We start from the raw sequence: 23,508 nt of genomic DNA on the forward strand, positions 1-23,508 counted from the left end.
GACTTCCATGTTTGAATACCATTTAAAGTCTGTGTAAAGTCTGATATTAAATGTTTTCTCCGTTTGTGACAACACAGAAAAATGTGATATTAACCACCCAGCCAAATTCGAATGATTAAACAAAAAGCCAAAAATAAATAAAGTTATTAAAATCTTGAAAAAACAGGCATATTCTCTTCACTCAAATGCAGGGGGCGTGTCTGCTGTCCAAACTAAACCACGCCCACTTGCAGAAAAACTGCCGTCTCTCTCAACTTTCAAATGCCACTACAACCCGAATGGATGCTCACATTTGTGTTAGGGGCACTACGTATTTGTAACGTGTTTCAGCAATACATTTTTTAACATTTATAATGTGTTTAGAAACAATGATCTGAAATGACTTTACACAGACTTTAAAGGAGATATATTCTTATACATTCAAGAACATATACAGTATGTATATACAGTACAGGGTTTAAACGTTTCAGTGAAAACAAAAGTTAGATTACATGTTGCTCACAGGGTGCTTATTTTCACCTGCTGGTACACAGACTGAAATCACATTGGCCAGAGAAGGTAACCATAGCAACAACGGACTGAATGAACACTGGTCATTCATTCTGGATCAGAATTTCTTTCAGACAAAATATATGGGCGGTTTCCCAGACAGAGTTTAGATTAAACCAGGACTTGGAATTAGTTTTATTTGGACATTTAGGTAGTTTTTACCTTACAAAAATATTACTGGTATGCATCTTGAGACAAAATAATGGCAAATATGTATATATTACATAAGATATGTCAGTGTAAGCTGTTTTCAGGACAGCTCAAAAAAGGACTTAAAAGTCCTGTCCGGGAAACTGCCTCAAAGGTTTTTGTTGTTGTTGATATTTTCAGCCCAGCATTGCGTCATAAAAGGCCCAGCCAAATAAATGAACCCAAAAAATTTTATATTATTTGTTATAAAACAACCCAGCATGGGTTAAATTACAACCCAACCACCCGGGCTCGTCTCATTTTGACCCAACGCTGGGTTGAAAATAACCCAGCATTTTTAGAACGTAGTCTGTCAAAAATAAAGTTACGAAGCTGTCACTGAGGCAATACCCTTTAAAAAAGGTCCTAATATGTACCATTTAGGTACAAATATGTATCTTTGAACTGCCAATATGTACCTTTGAAGTACTAACATGCACTCTTTGGGTAAAGGTGTACCTTTTTGAAAGGGTACTGTACCAATGATAACTTTGTACCTTTATTTCTGAGAGTATAATTTGCTGGTCACTTTGAATTTAAAATAAATTCAGTTCCTTTGAACTTCCACTTAGATGTCAATAATAAAACAAAAATCAAACCAATGACATTTTAAAAGATGGATTATGGTTTGCCACCCTACAGAGGATAAGTGGTAGAAAAAAGATGGATGGGATAATTTCCAAGACTTTTATCCAAGGTTTGCTCCAAAACCCTTTGTTACTCTAAAATGTAACTTTTGGACATATATTGCTGAAATACAGTACAGTATTGTGCAAAGGTCTTAGACCATCATTAGCATTGTTTTAACTCTTTCCCCACCATTGAGGAGTTATCTCGTCAATGAAGAAAAAACATTTGCATAAAAAAACGTGTTTCTAAAAAGATTTTTTTATGTTAATCTGCAATACCGCGATTATCCACTAGATGGATATGATAAAACTGCCAAAGCCAAAATGTTATTTACTAATTTTGAACTCTGTGTATGTTTTGATAATCATTCTGAATCTGATCTCTACCAAAAGTCCTTCACAAAAATGCAATTATTTCAGCTTTTTGCAAAATTTTTTTTTTAAAGAAAATTACCCATATTTAAGGGTTTATAAACAGAGAAATTGTTTATTGTTTGTTTGAAAGCAGATGGTCTGTTTTTCATTTGATATATTTGTATGTTTATATATTTTTAGAAGAAATTTTTCCTGGAAGGCATTTTGTGAAAATCACAAAAAAATGCGGGCGGGCAACTTTTCAAAAACGGCTGGCGGGAAATGAGTTAATGACACTTATGATTATTTATTCACTTTTATTATTAAGATACAAAAAGAAAGTAAAAGTAAAAATATATACACAAAATATAAAAAACTAAATTTTCAGAAATAGCAATAGGGGGTATTTAGTGTGACTTCCCTTCTCACTAAACACATCTTATATTCTTTTAAAGGGACTGAAGTCCTAAAGATTAGAATTAGAAATTAAGATTTCATTTTTTATTTAAGTTTAAGAGATCCTGCAGGTTCCTGTTATAGCTCAAGTTTAAGGAGAGCTCACACTTGACACTTTAGCTTATCATTTTATTCTGTTTTTTTAAAACTGCATACAAATTTCCTATATTTTCTGGTTGTAATGTAATAAAAACACAGAAAAATAATCATATATGCTCATTATTTCATAAAAAACTAATCTAATGGTAACATGGTAACCAGAGTCCTGCACGGGTCCATTTTTGTAGACCCGCCCCCGCCCATACCCGCAACGTTCAGCCCAGATCCGACCCATCACTCGTGATAATATCAAAATTAAATCTGCACCCGCCCAGACCCGTTAATATTTGGCCCGTTACCGGATCCGTGCCCACGATAATATCACACACGCTAAAATAATTCCAATTAAAGTGCTTTATTTTTTATCTCGCACCTCTCTTGACATCACAACAGCGTCATGACTGGGCTAATAAAATGTTTTGCGCCATTTAACTAGCCTACCATCGACACCTAAACAGGCTATGGAACCTGATAACTATACGCAAATAGACCTATAAATGAAAAAAAATACAAAAACAAAAATACAACCTCGAATTACACCACACTTTCTCCACACATCAGGGTATCCGCGGGTACCCGACCCGTTACAGGACTCTGATGGTAACCCGTTTTGCACAGTACCATTCTGTATACTGTAAAAAATTATGGGTTATTTTTAACCCAGCATTGGGTCAAAAAGGGACAAGCCCAGCCGTGCGATTAAATGAACCCAGAAAATGTTTATATTTGACCCAACAATTGGTTTACACAACAGCATTTTGGGTAGAAACAACCCAGCATAAGTTAAATTAACCCAAAGTGCTGGGTTTGTCCCTTTTTGAAAATAACCCAGCGTTTTTTAGAGTGTATGTTTATCATTACTGGTAAAGTAACCTACAGTAGCTGAAGTTTGATCATGAGCAAACCTTGAAGACACGGCACAACAAAATGAATGTCAGGAACCACACAGAGTTCCTGGAGAACAGAGCACAACAGACTCCTATGGTCAAACTACTAAACTTACCGGCTCTATTCGAACTTCACCAGCACAACTTTTCACACAAAGACCTAAAACCCCCCACGACTACTGCTTATAATTAAATCTCCCACAGTCAGAGGTCTTTCAAACCCATTTGAAAGCCATAACGGCATAAGTGAGAATAATTGTTCTGCTGCCGTAAGTGTTTCATTGCCCATTTGGCCATTTTGGAGGCCAAATGGTTGAGTCAACTTTTACGGTGAGTACTAAGAGATCACTTGTGCATATTAAAGGTACTGTAAGTAATAAACGGAGGATTCACTGAGGACTAGTTTATCTGAGTCAGTAATTTACCAACCAAGCAGGTTTACTACTCACGTGGAACGCACGAGCCAAACTTGTCTGGGAACTCGGAGATGAGGTCATCGTTGATTCTGTCCTTCATGGGTCCCAGGATTATAACCGGCCTGGCGTAATTAACTGCTCAAACACAAAAACAACTTCTGTAATCTTCGACTTGGATGAACATCACTCGAATCATCAATTTACACTGCATATGAGGTAATGGAGAGGCACTTACTTTCTTGTCTAATGACGGGTTCGTATGAGAGGATGACTTCCTCTTGACTTCCTGGCAACAGAACACAAAAACACATTGAGAGGCGGTGACCGGGCTCAGTTTGCTTTCGGCAGAACGGAGGGCCGTGTTTGTGTGCCCTTTACCAAGGTCTATGCTCTCAAATCAAAGCTTGGACGAATGTGTGAGCTTATCAAAAAGGATGTTTGCTTAAAAGAGTAAAAAAAGAAAACAGCTGCGATATTGAGTTAGCGCGTCTATTTGGGAGATTAAAGGCATACGAGGATCGCTTTTGGGCCGATGATGGACAACAGAAATGCAATTAAATAAATTACAAATGACACAGACAGCACCGGATATAAAAGATCAATTATGGGAAAGCTGGTCCGAAGTGACGCTTGCACCGGGGTGGTCTGCGCGCTCTGGGACACGGAGAGCCGGAGGAGTTTATTTTTAGCTTCAGGCAGGCTGGTGCAGGCACACGATATGGCTGTTATCCATCGATTTAAACCCAAATCCCATCCAGTGTTATTCTGAGCTGGGCTTCATTTTTCATGTTGGCAGCAGTAACATTAAACTACAGAATGAATCATGTATGAATCAGCTTCTGTGTAGTGGCGCTCTTATAACTCAAGCTGTTTAGATGCTAGATGGCTTTCATTTGCGTTTCAGCTATTGCAATAAACAGAACCAATGACTAAGTCTGTATAAAGTCAGTGCTTTACACACATCAAAACATGCAATGTCATTTTCATTACTGTAGAAAATACGTTTTTTAAGCGCAGCTAGGCTGAGGGGAAGGGATCTTTGAGAATTTAAAGCAAGGTGGGTTTGATCGATGCCTGAGATTTACGGTGGTGACAGATCGTGCTTCATATGGTGAACTGTGTCCATTATACAGATCATATAGCTTGCACTTATAAGTAAGATATTGGCTGCTAGACTTCTTAAAGAGTATTAACACTGTAACGTTTTTACCCATTTATTCGACCAATAGAATATACACTGCAATAAATGATTTTCAAGAAAAAAAATTCTTAGTATTTTTGTCTTGTTTTCAGTAAAAATATCAAAAAATTCTTCGATTAAGATACTTTTTCTTGATGAGCAACACGACCCAAGAAAATAAGTCTAGTTTTAGACCAAAAATATTACATTTAAGTGATTTTGTGCATAAAACAAGCAAAAAATCTGCCAATGGGGTAAGCAAAAAAATCTTGAAAATTTGTCTTAAACACTAAATTCAAGAAAAATTCAAGAAAATTTGCTTGCTCCATTGGCAGATTTTTTTGCTTGTTTTATGCACAAAATCACTTGAATTTGATATTTTTGGACTAAAAACTAGACTTATTTTCTTGGGTCGTTTTGCTCATCAAGAAAAGCATCTTAATTTAAGATTTTTTTAGATATTTCTATTAAAAACAAGACAAAAATACTAACTTTTTTCTTGAAAATCAATTTTTGCAGTGTAAGAGAAGTGTTTGGGAAACCAATTAGAAAACAACCAATATTTGTGTGCATCCAAAAAAAAATACACTCTACACCTTTAAGAAATATTTTTGACAATATTCAAGGACAATACAAAAATAAAATGTAAGTAAATGCTGGTACAGTGTGGGGTATTAGCGACATCTAGTAGTGAAAAGCTCAGTCCACGGCTCAATTTCAAAACACATACGGTAGCTGCCACAGGACAAAGTCATTGTCTGAGATAACTTAGGGACCAGTGATGCGCGGGTTGATCCAAAATGAGTGCAGTTACGAGTCATCCAAAAATATTTTTTATGATATACGGGTTGTGGACGTGTCGTTTGAAATAAAGATACCAATTAACTATTTTAAACAACTACTACTTTTAAAAACTGCGGGCCAGGGATCAGGTTAGGTACTTTTTTCGAGGGCGCTCGATGTGAAGTTCGTCACAACATGTATGTAGCCCGTCGTGTGTGTGGTTCGTAATTTCAAAATATGCGTTCTGCGCGTTGAGTGAACCTATGTGCATCACGTGTCTTGTCAAAATAAGTGCCTGCTGCAGACGCGTCTAAAAGGTTTATGATAAAAGAGACGCTCGCGTTTGCCAGATACGCAAATAATCTCATGCGTAATCAGAGTTTAGTGTTAAGGGAGTGTCTTGCGTGTATTTTGTGAACGTGAACGTCTCTTTTATCATAAACTGTTTTGACGCATGTGCAGCAGGCACTTATTTTGACAAAACATGTGATGCACATGGTTCACATGACTCAACAAACACATATTTTCAAAACACAAGCAACACACATGACACTCCGAACATATATTTTGAATTTGCGCCCCTCGGATGAGCAGTCACGAGCCGCCACTGTAAACTGTGCTGTCAATTACCACAGAAAATAATAAAGCCTTTATTTTGTAACAAAAAATAATCGCACTTATCTTATAAAGCAGTGTGTATTTGTAATACGCATACAGGTTCAGTGCATTGTCTGATTGACTTTCATTGTAAGTGCATTCATGTAAACATGAGTTTTGATCATTTTACAAATTGAGGAATGAAGAATGGCATTCTTTGTTGAATTAAACACGCAAAATATGCCGTCAATTTCTTTTTTACGGTCTGGACATCTACACTGTTCTAAAATGAACTAATTAAAAAGTGACAGCATTAATGCATTACAAAGTGAGTCGATTTCCTAAACAATTTTAATAAAAGTGACAAATCCTGTTTACCGGATGGGGGGGAACAAACATGCCATCTTTCATTATGTTGATAATGGCACTTTATGGTTGTCCAGTAGAGCATCATACAAAGTGACAATTATGTGACAAAACTGAATCAGTCTAAACACAGAGATACAAGTGCCGTGTCCGTCCATATACAGTGACCTTTGAATTCACAATCTGTTTGGAAACTTGACACTGTTTAAATGACTATAAAATCTGACAGCTCAATGTTCTGGCAGTGGTCTACAGTGTCTCCAATAAACTGACTTGAAGTCATCAAAATACTTGGTAACTTTTTCTTCAAGCAGTATGCCTTACTTTTTAAAGGATTAGTCAATTTTCTTATAAAATTAAAATCCATATAATTTACTCACCACCATGTCATCCAAAATGTTGATGTCTTTCTTTGTTCAGTCGAGAAGAAATTATGTTTTTTGAGGAAAACATTCCAGGATTTTTCTCATTTTAATGGACTTTAATGGACCCCAACACTTAACAGTTTTAATGCAGTTTAAAATTGCAGTTTCAAAAAACTCTAAACAATCCCAAACAAGGCATAAGGGTCTTATCTAGTGAAACGATTGTCATTTTTGGCAAGAAAATAAAAAATATGCACTTTTAAACCATAACTTCTCGTCTTCCTCCGGTCCTGTGACGCGCCAGCGCGACCTCACGCAGTGCAGCATCACGTCAAGAGGTCATGGATGACGTAACAAAACTACGCCCCAGTTTTTACAAGTGTGGAGAAAGAGGACCGTTCCGACGTTGTTGTATGTGGAATGATAATAATTAATGTCTTTGTGTCAGTTTATTGTTTAATATGGTCTGCAAATGTGTGTTTCATATATGAACCACATGACCTTTCCACGGCATTACGCAAATACGTGAGTTCGCGCTGGTGCGTCACACGACCGGAGGAAGAAGAGAAGTTGTTGTTTAAAAGTGCATATTTTTTATTTTTCTTGCCAAAAATGACAATCGTTTCGCTAGATAAGACCCTAATGCCTCGTTTGGGATCGTTTAGAGTCTTATGAAACTGCAATTTTAAACTGCATTAAAACTGTTAAGTGTTGGGGTCCATTAAAGTCCATTAAAATGAGAAAAATCCTGAAATGTTTTCCTTCTTCTGGACTGAACAAAGAAAGACATCAACATTTTGGATGACATGGTGGTGAGTAAATTATCTGGATTTTTTTTTAGAAAATTGACTAATCCTTTAACGGGGCTAAAGATAATTTTGAAGGGCTTCCTATAAACTTTGACAGTTTAAGCTGGTTATTTTGGAAAGATATGGATTTGTATACACATATCTTATACACATGAGATTAAATTAGGGAAAACAGAGATAAAGCTGTTTAACCCAAAATAAAAAATCCTTTACAGTCAGATTAAGTTATTGTTTGACCGTAAGGTCAAAATTATTTTCAGTGGTAATTCACCTATACACTTCTATTTAACCCAGAATATTCCTTTAACAACGTAAAACACCACAACAAAGTCTTGACATACAGACTTTTTTATACACACTCCTGCGATAAATTCCTAACTTGGGTTGTTTTCATGCAACATTTCATCAAAAACATTAAGACGGACAAACAAAATTTGAATCCTCACATGCAGACGGATCTCATTCTGACAGAAGCAACAGAAAGCAACAAACCTGAACTGAAAAATAAAAACTGTGCTTGGGAGAAGGGTATTGGGTCTTATCCTTAACACACTTACTCGGTGTCTTTGCTCCATACCCGTCCTCCCCTATTCCAGAGATGTCCTACACCACACAGCCGATCAGAGAGGCGAGGGGGCAAAGTGAGAGATAGAGAGCGAATGAGAGATAGAAAAAGAAAGAAAGAAAGTGAGAGAAAGAAAGAGACAATAGCCGGGCGGTAACGCCAGCAGGAGGAGGATGCAGAACAGAGACGAAACACACAGACTTCCTGAAGCTACCTGCACACACCTGAACCTTTTTTTTGCCCCACCCGAGGATGCATGTGCGTGCATGTGCGCCTACGTGTGTGTGTGAGTGCGCATGCGTTTGTGTCTACTTACGTTCCGAGTCGCTCTCGTCTTGTTCGTCGGCATCCTTGTTCTTGTAGAAAGGGAACTTGCGTGAAAAGATGAAGTTCTTTCTACGCTTTTCACTGAATGACTGTGCGGAGAAAGAGCATGGAGCAAACAAAGGGATCTAAACGCCGTCACAATCATGCTGACAAAACAACACAGCGACCGGTGGCCGAGCGTTAGGGACAGCAGCCAGGAAACAGCAAAATGATCACGCATCCAATCTGTTCGCCTCATTTTGTTTACATTGGCAGGATTGCTCGACTGGCATCGGAATCGAATTCGTGATTCACTCGCTCGCTTTGAATATGTTTCGTCATACTGATTCGAACTGATTAATAGTTTTTTTGGCTAGAACTGAGCATGTTGGATGATTGTGAATAGGTTCTTTGTTTTTAAAGGAAAGGCTGATCCAAAACCTGCTGTCAATGACGCCACGGCACCTGAGCTTTTCTCAGACAAGCTCAAATGTAGTCAAATTAAAACCATGATCAATATGATCGAACACAGACAACAGGTAAACGATGAAAAACAAAAGCTTAAGGTGATTTAGTGCCATGCAAAGGCAAACTGGACAAATACTTATTCATATTAAAACACAAAGCATGCAGGAGAGCCATGCTGATCACAAAATCTGTGCCGTGTGCTGTGATGTTAAGGTTAACTCTTTATAATATGGCTATAAATGGGATTAAAAGTTAATGAGGTATCAGAAATGGGATTGGAGTTGAATGTGACTTTGGAATCTGTGAATGTCCAGATCATATTTTATCTCCAAATATGAAAAAAAAGATTATGCATTATATTATGCATAAAGAAAATGATTCAGAGTTTTGCAATGTGTGATTAAAAATCTAGGAAATATAACATTTAACTTTCTGTGAATTTTGGGTTGAAATATGACATTTCTTTATTCTGTTGGACTTTCATCATGTTATTTCTGATGTTGTGTATATATTTGTGGCGTCTGTCTTGAAATATATCAGTGTAGTGTATGAATAAAAGGACTCTATGCTTATATTTGTACCCCTGATAAGAACACTCATGGTGCTAAACCTCTCTAATATAAACATATATATACATACATACATTAACACATACGAACAAGCCATTTTTTAAACACTGTAAATGAATATATACATTCTGGTGCATTTTAACACCGACACCGAACCACACAACAAATCCTCAAGTCGTCCATCAGTGCCAGCACCCTCCACCCCTCTCCCACCTCCCATCTTCAAAAGAGACAAAAAAGATGCGGAAATCTGCAGGCTTGGCTGTGATGTTGCTATGGATACTAGCGGGACTCGCAAGACTTAAAATCTGAACGGCGCTGCACTCATATGGTGATCTAAAAATAGACGCTACAGCACATCCTTTAACTTGATTCACTTTCCTGTTCGATGCACGTGATATACAGTATATTACTGCGGTTGAACCTATACCACATCCCATAAAGATTAGAGAAAATACATATACAGTATGTCGGACATATTACTGGAGCTGGATCTATACAGTACAGTATAATCTGCCTGTTGGGGTTTGTTTTACTGCAGTACTGAGGCTTACAGTCAGCAGTTACACTGCGACAAATGAAGGTCTCTCTCTCACACACACTTGACTTGAACAAAATAAATAAATTGATGATGACAGGACGTGACAGACCGGATAGACTGAAGAGAAAGAGATGGACAGATATTGTATTAAACCGGATAGACTGAAGAGTGAAAACAGGCACTGGTAATAAACTGTCATTAAGTTTGAAAAGTGAAAAGTGGGGCGAGCGGATTTTAGGGCACTGACACTGATCAATCTCACACAAGCATCATTTAACAAACAGCGCTTACCCCTTTAGAGTCAAGGCTACCGGGCTTTGCGTTGAATTTGACTGTCTTTAGACGAGCTCGTTCTTTTCGCTCAACCCTGCCAGAAGAGATGAATTCATATTTCAGCTTCAGTGCAATCCAGATTTAACAACAGAATTACAAAGAAATGTTCTGCTATCTGTCATAAAATAAATGTTAAAGGAAAAAAACATTCAGATATTGTGTCTTTGAGTAGACACACTTTGTTCGTTAATTTTGATTCTGAGAAACTTAATAGCTTTATGCAAAATCCACTTTTACAAGATGCTCAGACAGACATAAATGTGTGCTGGCGGTGTGTGAACACAACAACCATACAATGAAAAAAAAAAACCCTCTTCTTCTTTTTTAATCCCAAACCAAATCATTAGACATGCCGTTTTGATTCTCTTGTTAACTCTTTCCCCGCCACTGACACATTATCTTGTTAATTAAGAGAAAACATTTGCATGAAAAAAACGTGCTACTGATGAGTTTTTATGTTAATCTGTAATACCGCGATTATCCACTAGATGGATAATCGCATTTAACGCACTTTATAAATTTATAAAAATTATTTACTAATTTTACAACTCTGTGTATGTTTTGAGAATCATTCTGAATCTGATCTCTAACAAAATTTCTTTACAAAAATACAATTATTTCAGCTTTTTGCTATTTATTTTATTTTTTAATAAAAAACAATATTTAAAAAAAATATAGATAGGATGAAATGTTTTTCCCATATTTTATTTTATAAAGGCTTTTATTTTATTTTATATATTTGTATGTTTATATATTTTTAGAAGAAGATTTTCCTGGAAGGCATTTTGTGACACTTTTGTAAAAATCATAAAAAATTGTGGCGGGCAACTTTTCAAAAAAAGGCTGGCGGGGAATGAGTGAATGTGACATCGCACAGATAAAGCTCCACCCACAGCCACTGATTGACTGGTTAATTTACCCAAAAGCATTTTTAGGGGTTGTGTACACCAAAACTTTTACGCCCGCGGACGTCGCATGTTTTCAATTGTTTTCAATGGAAGCTCGGCGTTTTTCAAATAAGCCAGCAGCTAGCGGGTTTTTTCCGTGCTGAAAACCGGTGCTCGGCGGTTTTTCAGCACTCGGCGCTGAGCGTCGAGAGTTGAAAGAGATTCAACTTTGGGAGAAAATCTCCGCTCGTCAATGTCAGTTCTCACACGGCCGCCCAATCACAGTTGAGGAGGGGCGGGACATTACCACAGCAACCAACTGGCTCGCAGCTGAAGTATCACAGCTACCAAAGCGCTCAGCTGAAGAAAGCTGGCACTCAGCTGAAAAACAGCTGGCATACGGCGTCCTCAAGGTGTTTTCAGCTGCGTTTAAAAGTTTTGGTGTGTCCAGCCCCTTAGTGTTCGTACGCACGTTGTAGCCCCAATGAGGCTAAAGATTCTATTGTCTCAGACTGTATCAAAGAAATTGGATCCATTTTTAACCAAAATCACTTACTGTCTGTTGGTAAGGAGCTTGTGCACACCAAAACTTTTAAATGCGGCTGAAAACGCCTGGTGGACGCCGAATGCCAGCTGTTTTTTCAGCTGAGCGCCAGCTTTCTTCAGCTAAGTGCTTTGGTAGCTGGATACATGGGCTGTGAGTCGATTGGTTGTTGTGATACTTGTCCTGCCCCTCCTCCACTGTGATTGGACAGCCGTGTGAGAACCGACATTGTGGACCCAAAGTGGAATCTCTCTCAACTCTCGCCGCTCAGCGCTGAAAAACCATGGAGCGCATTCAGCGTGGAAAAAACCTGCCAGCTGATGGCTGTTTTGAAAAATGCCGCACTTCCATTGGAAACAATTGTAAACATGCGCCGGCCGTGGGCGTAAAAGCTTTGGTGTGCATGCCCCCGAAGGGAGGAGCTGTAGCTCATTTGCATAATATGTTGCCTTTTATATACCCCCCAAACTCCAAGTAATGTTTGTCTTGTAAATTATTGCACCAAAAACAGTGTTAGTTTAATTCATTAAAAGTTATCAGGATGTTTTTGATACTTTACCTTAATAAGATGTCTGAATAGGGGTCGAAAGCACGGTCAAAAATTAATAGGGGCTGGTAGGTTTCATTTTATGGCTAAAGGGGTAATACATTCTCAGTATAATTATTCAACTTGAGAATGTGTGCTAATTTATTCAAGCACTTTACATAAAATTGTATTTTAACAAAAACTGTGCCTCCATAAAGGTTAAAAAATCCCCTCCAGCAAGCGAATTTAGTTGAAAAAGTTCATTTCAAAGTTAAACACTCAGCACACAACTATGATCTCAACTCAACAAGGTTCACTAAACTTTTAAATGTGAAGTTAATAAGGTCAGGAAACTCGATATTAAATGTGGGTTGTGCTATTAGAGTAAGTCACCTATTGGAGTGCACATTTATACTATAGTAGTGTATATGATCTACCATAGTGGTATGTGCTCTCACCTCCTCTTGCTGGGAATGACACCCATCTCCTCACTATCTCCTTCAGCAGTCACTCTCCTGGCCTGCCACCATTCGTCATCAGAGGCATTGATGACGTGAAGGATATCTCCATATCGGAAACTCAGACCCTGGCTGGGAAGACCGCTGTCCTTCGCCCTCTCGTAGTCAAACAACGCCCTGTGAACACACACATGCACAATATCAGTTTAATAGCTCTGTAACATACATGCAACACTTCACAACAGTCTATATACATGGTTTACGTAAGGATTAATTGATGACGTGCCGTTTAAATATATTTAAAAAAAGCACACCTAAGGTGGTAATGCAGCACGACGTGAAGCGGAGTAAACTCAGAAACTGTTAATATTTGATTTAACACTATGGTACAACCAAGCATTTTGGGTTAAACAACACAGCATAGGTTAATTACAGCCTAAGGGGCTGGATTCGTCCTTTTTGACCCAAAGCTGAGTTGAAAATAACCCGGCATTTTTTTAGAGGTGAGACCTTTAGAATTTAATTGTGATTTTTTTGTGAATGTGATGATCTTATAAAAGCGATCACAGTTTACTATGCACTCCTGCCGTCTGGAGTGGGTGAATCACTTTGTGGCGACACTTTAAATCTCTCATTCATCCTCATGGAAGAAACAATCCTAAGAAACAGACCGAAGCTACAAGAATAACCGTGATTCATACACTCATCCTCAAAAAGAGACACAAACGAGGACTGTGCTATTTAAAGAGCAGACATTTTAGACCTGATCAAAGACGGACTGAACAGAATATCTCTGCATATATGCGGCAGTTTAAACCTAGACCGTCCAATCAGACACACTGACGTCTTTACAACGCTTTAAAATAAAAACAGCAATAATGAGGTAAAATCACATCATTTATAGCTTTTATTTGTCATCAAGACTAACTGTTGTTAAGGTATAAATAGCTTCACCTATACTTCTCCATTATTTCTTATTGAATAGAAAAAAACAATGGGTCTCATTCACTAAGCATGCGTACGCATGAATTTGTGCGTGAGACGTGCATACGGATGTTTTCACGAACAAATCGTGATTCAACAAAAACTTTCGTATCAAACGTCTACTAAATGTACACAAAAATTCAAGAAAACCTAAACCACTTGTAGGCAATAATCACATACAGTATCAAATACTAGGCTATAATTATAATGTTTATAATAATGTTGATATATAAAATGTACATGATTATATTTGATATTATAATATTTTCTGTATTATATATTATTATACTAATCTACAGTATATTATTATTATTATATACATTATATTATACATTATTATAGCCTACTTTTTTCTACACACATAAAGAAGATGGACATAATGACAAATCGTCACACTTTTCTTCCTCACTTTTTAAATCTCTATTTGAAAGTGTCTGCTTAATGCCTGATGTTAACGTCATGTAAATGTGAATGAGAAGTCCAAACGTCAATCAGTTGATCTATAGTCAGTTTTATTTTAGATACAGATGCGTGTCTCTGTCCAATACTTCTTTAATGTTACTCCGGTCGGTTGGTGGACAGCACTGGCTTCCTCCAGCGACAGCAAAATTTCCCAAATAAAAAATGCATAGCAAAACTGAACATTACTGATAATAAATATGATTATCGATTTCTTTTCTAGCTCTTTTACTTCGGTGAGAAACTGCTCTAAAATTTGCTGCCCTTATATGGAGCTGTTTGTGGGCCTGTTTTATGCAAATTACCAACCTTGTGCACGTGGCCGCTCATGTAGAACACACCAAATTCACTATTGTAAAAACAAGTATAAGAACAAATTCACGTATGCACGTGTTGTGAATTAGGCGGAACGTTTTTGTGAGAAGAACCAAGTGTGCGAATAAACAAAACGTACAAAATTATTAGTGAATGAGACCCAATGACTTCCAGAGAGTCAAAAATGAATCTTTTTCAGAGGCGATGATTTTCTATGATATTTTTATATTTCATATTTCATAACATTTTACCCTGCCTCCACAAAAAAAAAAACACTACCGGATCAGGCTGCTTGGGTTAACTACTACATCCTGCAGGGCAGACTGGATAAACCAGCTGTTAAACAAGGTAAAGCCCGTGTAATAAACACATCCACACATAAAGACACAAACAGGCTGTCACATGGGTCTCCTATGGGTCTGTCGCACTGAGTACACAACACTACAGATAACATTAATAATGACAAATAAACCTGTTCATCTATGTTCCGGATTCCAAAATGTAATGCAAAGGGATAAACATATAATTTAAATTAAAAAACTGACCTAGAATAAAATAATAACTTGGGAAAAACATAAACACATGCTAAGACACACACACACCCCAGTCATGGACATTAGCTACAGACCTCTACGAACCAAATAGCCAGTAAAGGAAAATGTATATTCAAACCAATTTTTCGGAACATGATTACGCTGCAATGACACCAAACACTAAACAGCACTTGGGACATTCAGCCCTGATAAAAGCTCTCAGATAACAAGAGGCTCTACTGAATAAATGTGTGAGATGGGGAGGTAGAGAGAGACAATGGGAGAGAAAGTGTCCTTTGCTCACATCACCTCTGCTTTCTACTGCTCTTTGTAGCCATGACAACACATCTGTTTGTTGTCTATGATGCAGATGCAATAAATGTGCCAAATCCAAATGTGAGCGTGGCCTAAGTTAAACCATCAGTTGAATTTGTATATATTTTATCCATATTTTATTTAGGTTGGCTAGGTCTCGTCTTTCTAAAGGTATTGCTAGAATAAAATGGTAACATTTTCACCAGCAGTCAACATCTTTGGGGTGCATCACTGGGATTGAATAATGGACTTTAATGGGGCTGTACAGCACTGCAATTTTCCCTTAGTGGAAACTTCGTTGCTTAGATGTTGCATTTACTGCCTTCAATATTTCTTAAGAGCCTGAACCAAAATAACATGAAACATTTTGTTCCTCATACTCTGGTCGGGATCAATACCATCCCAAGGACATGAAATAAATGAATAAGAAAAATGCAGGCTGGCCATACTGCAGATACCTGCATGACAAAAATAATGGATCAAACAGATGAAATTTTATAACCATGCATTGTAATAACAAATGCACTAAATTGCTAAATTTTAAGAAATAAATTGCTCCTTAGCATCTTGTGATGTTTGTAATGTTTGTAATGCCAGGGTCATTTAAGTTAATATAACCCACAGCGTAATGATTCAAAGTCGCAATTGTGGATCCATTACAGAAAGGACATACATAAGAAATGATCTGCACTTTTCTTACAAACAATCATTCATCTTTAATAAAAATCAAAACTTAAATTTAAAAGTCTCTCACACACACTTCAGCACACATGCCTTAAGGAAAAGCAATCATCGGCCTAAAAAGACACTGGGGTTGTTATGGAAACCGCAAGCTAAGTACAGTGCAGATAAATAATGTTTTTATATATGTGTTTGCTGGCAGAACTTGAGGCCATTACGGTGAATTCAATCCTCCATGGCATCATTACCGCGATGATGCTTCTCACAAACATCCCCAAAACAGCATGTGCCAGTACAGTCTGCAGACAAACACTCAACTTTGCTGTCAAATGACATTTTGAGTGATGCTCACTGTGGCCCTTAACATAACAAATAAAACTTATTTTTGATCACCTGATCAGTTTGAGCATTCAGGTAATATAAAGAGTTACAATGCAGGTAGAAAATTTCAGTCCGGCCTATAAACCCCCATTTTTGTGACCTCTTTTCACTATTAATAACAATAATTCATAAAAATGTACATTAAAATATTCTACAATGTCACAGGGACAGTACCTAATATGTAACATTTAGGTACAAATATGTATGAATTTGCACAAATATGTACCTTTGCGGTAACAATATTTCTCAAAGAAGTACTAATATGCACTCTTAGGTAACAAATAGTGACAGCTAGGAACCATTTTTGTTTTTCTGGCAGTTTACTGTTAGGAAAAACAAAAAATGGCCAAAACATGCAAGTTAGGGGAATTGGAGATATCAAATTAACTGGTTTTCGCCATGAATATATCCATAGATGGAATCTGGAATGGTGTATAAATAAATAAAGAAGAAGATGAGCATACAAGTCATTGGGCCACTGCGAAAGCAGATGCTCATGTGCTTTCAAATGCCATAAAGTCAAAATAAATTTGCAAAACTATTATAGAAAACCTTAGAATGATATATTTGTATATTTTAACAGATTAAAGGCCTATAAAAATATGCATGTTACTGTTAAATAATTCACGTATATAAAAACATTATTTCACATTTTTTTTATTTTGTACAGTGACTAAGTAATAAGAAATAACCAAAGATATCAAAATGTCAGATGTTTAACCATGCTGTTCGATTTATGCCTGTTCATCAAAATAAATTTTACAATTATTATAGTATAACTTAAATACAATTATGGTAAGTGCATTGCATTTTCAGACGTAAATGCCACCAGGATTACAGAATGACCCTTATACCAAAAGAGGAAATGCACACCAGCTGAAGGACAAAATCTTTGGTTTCATATTGATTGTGTGGATCTTGCAGTAGTGAAGCATGGCTACATCTGTTTCTACAGAAACAACATGTATATGTTTAAAACCCAGTGCTCAGCAATATCGGGTACATTCACGGGTAGTTTTTCCACTACAGCAAATGGTATGTGCAAAAGATAAATTGTTAAAATGCATCGATCCTCAGCAAAATGAGTGTAGCGTTTGCTAAGCAGCAAGATAAAAGCCGTCAGCATGTCATGGGGGAAAGCATTACATTACATGCACGGCACGCAAACTAGCAGGAACTGGTGCAGATAATGTGACACATCCGCTATTTGTGGATATATGTAATATTTAAAAGCACCTAAGAGTAAGGTTGAGCATCATAGGGATGTGTGGATCTGCAGTCTCGTATATGGGTGGGATAAAGTATGCGGGGTGAGATTAATACTTTTTCGGGGTTGTTGAAACCTTTTTCTTAAAAAAAAGAAAATGACCGTCCTGTTTCTATCATTACCAACTTCGTAATAACACAGAAAGACCAGACATTGCAATTTTCATCTGCACTGCAATACATTGAACTTTTCATGCATAATTAGTGAGACAAATCTGAGTCTTCTTCAGAATCACACACGTGGAATATGGGTGTTGTTATGGTAACATGTTAATGCTACTGCAGTGAGACTTTTATTTAGGAGGTAAATATGCGATGCATGCATCTTTAAGACACCGTGATGTTGATTTGTTGTGACAGAGACACGGCCGATTGAAAAAAATCACTCGATAACTGACTCATTCGATACTATCAGTGTGTGAATGTTGTGCATGCATTGCTTATAAATGGATTTTCTATTTACAGAAACATGCCTCTGAATTCATCACATCAGAACTCTAATGCATCTCATTGCTCAGCGGAGACAACCTGGAAATTATGGTTTAGTCATAAATCTTGTTTGCCATCTACAGACTGAACAGAAGTTTGCGAAGACTGCAGCATTATTTTACAAACCACAATTCATCTTCTTTCTCAATTGTAGAATCTACATGCATTTACTGTAACAGGGAAGTCCATTTATTAAGTTTTGGTTAATGTTTAAGTTTTAAAGAATGTATGTGCAATGTGTTCAGCAGTAAATGTATGACTCCCTATAAGGTCTGATTTCCGGTTGCAACCACGCTTTGCAAACCGGTCCAACATCCGGCTCTACGGTCCAGATGACTGTCAATGGCACAATACAATTATCCGGCACCCACAGAGGAAGCCTACGGCGTTACACCGCAGGTGAGGAGGAGATACTGAGCGTGATGTACATCAGGAGGAGAGAAGGTGTACTGTATGTGAGCGTGATTGCTGACTGGAGAGCTATGGATAACCACAGGTGCGTCAGTACTGTCGAAACTTTGTTTCATCTACAGTACATGAAGAACTTACATTAGGGATATATAAAGATTTTTAGGCCTTTTGCTTGTATATTAGTAAGTACAGTAAATACTGTATATGATATTCCACCCCTCGCTGATCTAGGATCAGAGCCAAAGACAGTATAAACCTCTTAGCGTGTGTGTGTCTGGAGGGAGAGCAGAGTGGACGCTGATGAATTCTGACTGTTTTGAAGTCAGAATTGAACCCTTGTTGGTTCACACCCAAACCCCTAAAGTGTATGTGTGTGTAATAAACATCTCGCCCTGGGCTAGAAACACATCCCGTAGCCTTGAGAGACCAGGGTCATGTTCACATAAATTCAACATTAGTGCAACGCAACAAGACTGCACTTAGAGAAACAGCTCATCGCATAATTTCATGTTCGGGGAAATGTTGGCATTTCAGAGTCCCATCTGTGTTGGCAAAAACACAGCGAATGAATTAGTATATGAGAAAACGCGGTGTTTTCTGAGAAAGTCCTTACCTGACATAGAGGGAACGTTTCTGATTGGTTCTTAGGGACCCGGATCCGGAGCTCATGCTGTGGTTCATCATCTGCTCTCGTAAGTCATGAATTTTGGCCTCGAAACGCCCGTACTCTGTAAAAACAAACAGAAACGAGCAAATGTTAACAATTTTTGCAAGAAAAAACTGTTTAAAAGCATAGAATCAATAAGAAGGGCTCTCTGGGAAATGCTGTCCTCCATTAAGGATGTGGTACTGTAGTGGCTTAGTGAATGAGACGACAGGTCAGATCGATATAGGCAACCCAGCTGAATGGCTGCCCTGCTACTGTAACTGTGTTGACTTATTGCACAGAGAGAGAGAGAGAGAGAGAGAGAGATATTAAGTTCCCTGCCTCTTGCATGTCTTTATGAAATATTCTGTCTAATTTAATAATGTTTTCAGCTATTCATAAGACCAACATGCGGTACACTCAGCTCAGTTTAGTACATTTTATTTTATTACACAAATTTGCTGCGACAGCAGCACAGAAAAGTCTGCAGATTACATCTGGACCTGGTTTAAAAAACAAATTATCCTTTGCCGACCACACTAAACATTTTTTGTCTTATTCCCACCATAATGCTAAAATCTGCACCCAGATTTCACTGTTTTTAAGACACAATCTGTTCAGGTTTGTTTGCATCAAAGTGTATTTCAGTCCTATCGGCACTAAAGCTGAAACTCAAATCTGTAGACCTCTTACAGTAAATAAAACACTAGTTTTTATAATTTGCAAATGTACAAAAAGTGATAATTAATGCAATATGTAAGTTTTGGCAATGCTGATTCAAATGAATCCCCTCCAGCAGACCACTGTTGCTATGGTTACCCCCCTCTCGTGAAGTGACTTTTGTTTGCGAGTGCCAGATGAAAATTTGCGATTTGAATAAACTTGCAACCTAACTTTTCATTATTTAAAGGGACACTCATCTTTTTTTGAAAGTATGCTCATTTTCCAGCTCCTCTAGAGTTAAACATTTGATTTTTACAGTTTTGTAATCCATTCAGACGATCTCCGGGTCTGGTGGTAGCATTTGTAGCATAGCTTAGCATAATCCATTGAATCTGATTAGACCATTAGCATCGCACTCAAAAATAACCAAAGAGTTTTGATATTTTTCCTATTTAAAACTTGACTCTTCTGTAGTTACATCGTGTACGAAGCAGAAAATGTATATTTTAGGCTGCTATGGCTAGGAACTATATTCTCTTTTTTTATGTAATAATCAATGACTTTGCTGCTTTAAATAGGATTAAATAAAGTTTTAAATAGGAAAAATATCGAAACTCTTTGGTTATTTTTGAGCGCGATGCTAATGGTCTAATCAGATTCAATGGATTATGCTAAGCTACGCTAAAAGTGATACCACCAGATCCGGAGATCGTCTGAATGGATTCCAAAATGGTAAAAATCAAATGTTTAACTCTAGGGGAGCTGGAAAAAAGGAGCATTTTTAAAAAAAAGAGGAGTGTCCCTTTAAAAATGCTGTTAAACACTTTGTGTAATGTGTCCAATACAACTGTTAAAGAATCAACTAACCTTATTTGGGAAGGGGGTCAAGGGTACACTTTTAAGTAGAATGGTAAGACCTCCCACAACCTTCTGGATCAAATCCAACCAAGTAAACCAATGACAATTAGTTGGATAACTCATCATCTCCATAATATTTTAAAACAAAAAATCTGGACACGTAAAATTATTTTGACCTCATAAACTTTTGAAACAAGACTCACAAGCCTTAAAGGGATAGTTCACCCAAAATAAAAATTCTGTCATCATTTTCTCATCCTCATGTTGTTCTAAACCTGTATGAATTTATTTTATCTGATGAACACAAAAGAAGATATTTTGCTAAATGATGGTAAGCACCCAGCTGATTGTAACCATTGACTTCCATAGTAGGAAAAACAAATACAATGGAATCCAATGGGTACCATCAACTATGAGCTTACCATCATTTATCAAAAATCTTCTTTAACATTTATCACATTACTTCCATAATATTTGTTTTTCCTACTATGGAAGTCAATGGTTACAGCAGCTGTGTGCTTACCATCATTTCTCAAAATATATTTTGTGTTCATCAGATAAAAGAAACTCATACAGGTTAAAAACAACATGAGGGTGATTTTTATTTTTTGGTGAACTATCCCTTTAATTCACAGATTTGCTCTCTTCACAATGCACACACATGGTAAACCAGTGCCCAGCATTGCAGTTAAGGGTGCTGCACACCTCAGCCCTGTATCAGCACACAACTACATCTGCTGCTGAGACTAGCACATGAACATAATGCAATCTGAGCGCTCAGCAAGACTATTAGGCTCAACCTGTGCATGATGATGATACATTTTTATCTCTATTTATCTCAAACTAAAAAAGCATGAGTTATGCATATTTTATATGGGTGTGAGGATCTTTATGCGCTCAGCCTGTCCTTGCATTAAACTCAAAGGTCAAGTGACAAGTACATTTTGTCACTGTGCTGTGGGCAATGGAGAACAACAATTACACTGATGATACAATCAGCAAATTGCAGCACAAAGCAAGTTTTAAAGAAACGTGCACTTGCAAATATCAATATTTCTTCCACTAAACTGTTACAGGCATTCAAATCACTTCAACCTCAGGCAACTCTTGCTCTACCTCTGATGGCCTCAATGTTAAAGACTGAAGAATAAAAAAGCAACCTCTTGCTAAGCAAGCAAGATTTAGCTACAGTATGCAGAGAAAGATGTAAAGAGAGAAAGGGAGACAGAAAGAGTCTTGGAGTGGTGCATAGCCCAGACATGGTTAACACAGAGAGCCAAAAACAAAGTGAAGCACTCAGCCTGAACAAATCCACAATGAAAGAAAGCTACCAACCCCAGGATTTTCACGTTTTTTTGGAAATATCAGTAAAAAATATTTTGCGTTCCTAAATGAAAGAAAAGTTGTCTCAGTTGGTGCAGAAGTATATCCAACAGTCAAGTTTTTCAATTGTCACTCGAGGCAAAAATGTGTCAAAATCGCTTGCAGTTTGAACATTATTTGCATTTTAACGCATGCAACTGAATTGAATCCCACAATCTCACACACGTGCTCGCAAACACACTTGAATGGAAAGCAAGCAGCAACACAGCAAAAAAAAAAACACACACACACACAAAAGGAGAGGCTTGATGATAAAGTGAAAGATTAATGAAAGAACAAATAAAAGAAAGAATACAAAAATACAGTCTCACTTTTGGAGGATGCTCGCGGACTGCAGCAGCGTGAGAAATTGACCGCTCCCTACACACAAGCAATGAATGCCGCTCTACCATCTCCTCTACTCTTTCTCTCTCTCTCCCTCTCTCACTCATGCACTCTCCTCCAAACCCGCTCCCATTGGCTGAAACTCTAGAGTGGGCAGGGCTGAGAGTCTTAGCGATTCTACTCCCCTTGATGTCATCCAGATCAAAAGCCATGCTGGATTTTCTCTCTTAACGTCGGCTTTGTGCTTTCAATCTGCAGCGTATTAGCTCGCATAAAGGTAAACAAGCCACAAATCCAGCAAATATTTTTGCACTCCCTGTCCTTCAGAACTTGTTACTTTCCCAGGCATATGATGAGAATTTGTGCACATAACCAGCAGGATACAGCCATTAAATACAAGTGATTTGGGACATGATTGATTTACTATTAAATGCTGACCTAGGGTTGGATGGAAATAAAGAGAGCTAAAGATATTTAATAATCTTTACATTTATGCATTTAGGCAGATGCTTCCTTAAGCCTTAAAGGGACACTTCACTTTTTTTTTAAATATGCTTATTTTCCAGCTGAGTTAAACATCGGATTTTTAGCGTTTTGGATTCCATTTAGACGATCTCCGGGTCTGGCGCTAGCACTTTTAGCATAGCTTAGCATAATCCATTGAATCTGATTAGACCATTAGCATCGCACTAAACAATATCCAAAGAGTTTGGATATATTTCCTATTGACTCTTCTGTAGTTTCCTCGAGTACTAAGACCGACGGAAAATTAAACCTTCAATACCAGGGGACTATTTTCGGGCACTGTGTAATATCATTGCGCCTCCTGCAGCCATGTTATGGCAGCAAAGTCCTTGATTATTACGCCAGAATGAGAGTATAGTTCATAGGCATATCTGCCTAGATAATGGCAACTTTTTATAT

At 37.5% G+C, this 23,508-nt stretch overlaps 1 protein-coding gene across 34 annotated transcripts in view; it reads right to left on the reverse strand.

Annotated features, from left to right (window-relative positions):
- Positions 1 to 23,508, reverse strand: part of dlg2 (discs, large homolog 2 (Drosophila)) — a 278,208-nt gene that overhangs the window by 6,050 nt on the left and 248,650 nt on the right. For 27 of the 34 annotated variants that reach the window (XM_065259051.2, XM_073816029.1, XM_065259066.2 and 24 more), the window contains 6 exons: positions 19,324 to 19,438; positions 12,877 to 13,053; positions 10,420 to 10,495; positions 8,561 to 8,660; positions 3,815 to 3,865; positions 3,613 to 3,714 (listed from right to left, as the gene is read on the reverse strand). In XM_065259051.2, coding sequence (XP_065115123.1) covers positions 3,613 to 3,714; positions 3,815 to 3,865; positions 8,561 to 8,660; positions 10,420 to 10,495; positions 12,877 to 13,053; positions 19,324 to 19,438 — 621 coding nt within the window. Of the gene's footprint in view, positions 1 to 3,612; positions 3,715 to 3,814; positions 3,866 to 8,236; positions 8,283 to 8,560; positions 8,661 to 10,419; positions 10,496 to 12,876; positions 13,054 to 19,323; positions 19,439 to 22,571; positions 22,686 to 23,508 lie in introns of those variants that run through there. The other 7 variants (XM_065259113.2, XM_065259059.2, XM_065259030.2 and 4 more) reach the window with 3 other exon arrangements.

This window comes from Paramisgurnus dabryanus, chromosome 10 (assembly GCF_030506205.2).
Source record: "Paramisgurnus dabryanus chromosome 10, PD_genome_1.1, whole genome shotgun sequence".
In the NCBI taxonomy this organism is placed as follows: Eukaryota; Metazoa; Chordata; class Actinopteri; order Cypriniformes; family Cobitidae; genus Paramisgurnus; species Paramisgurnus dabryanus.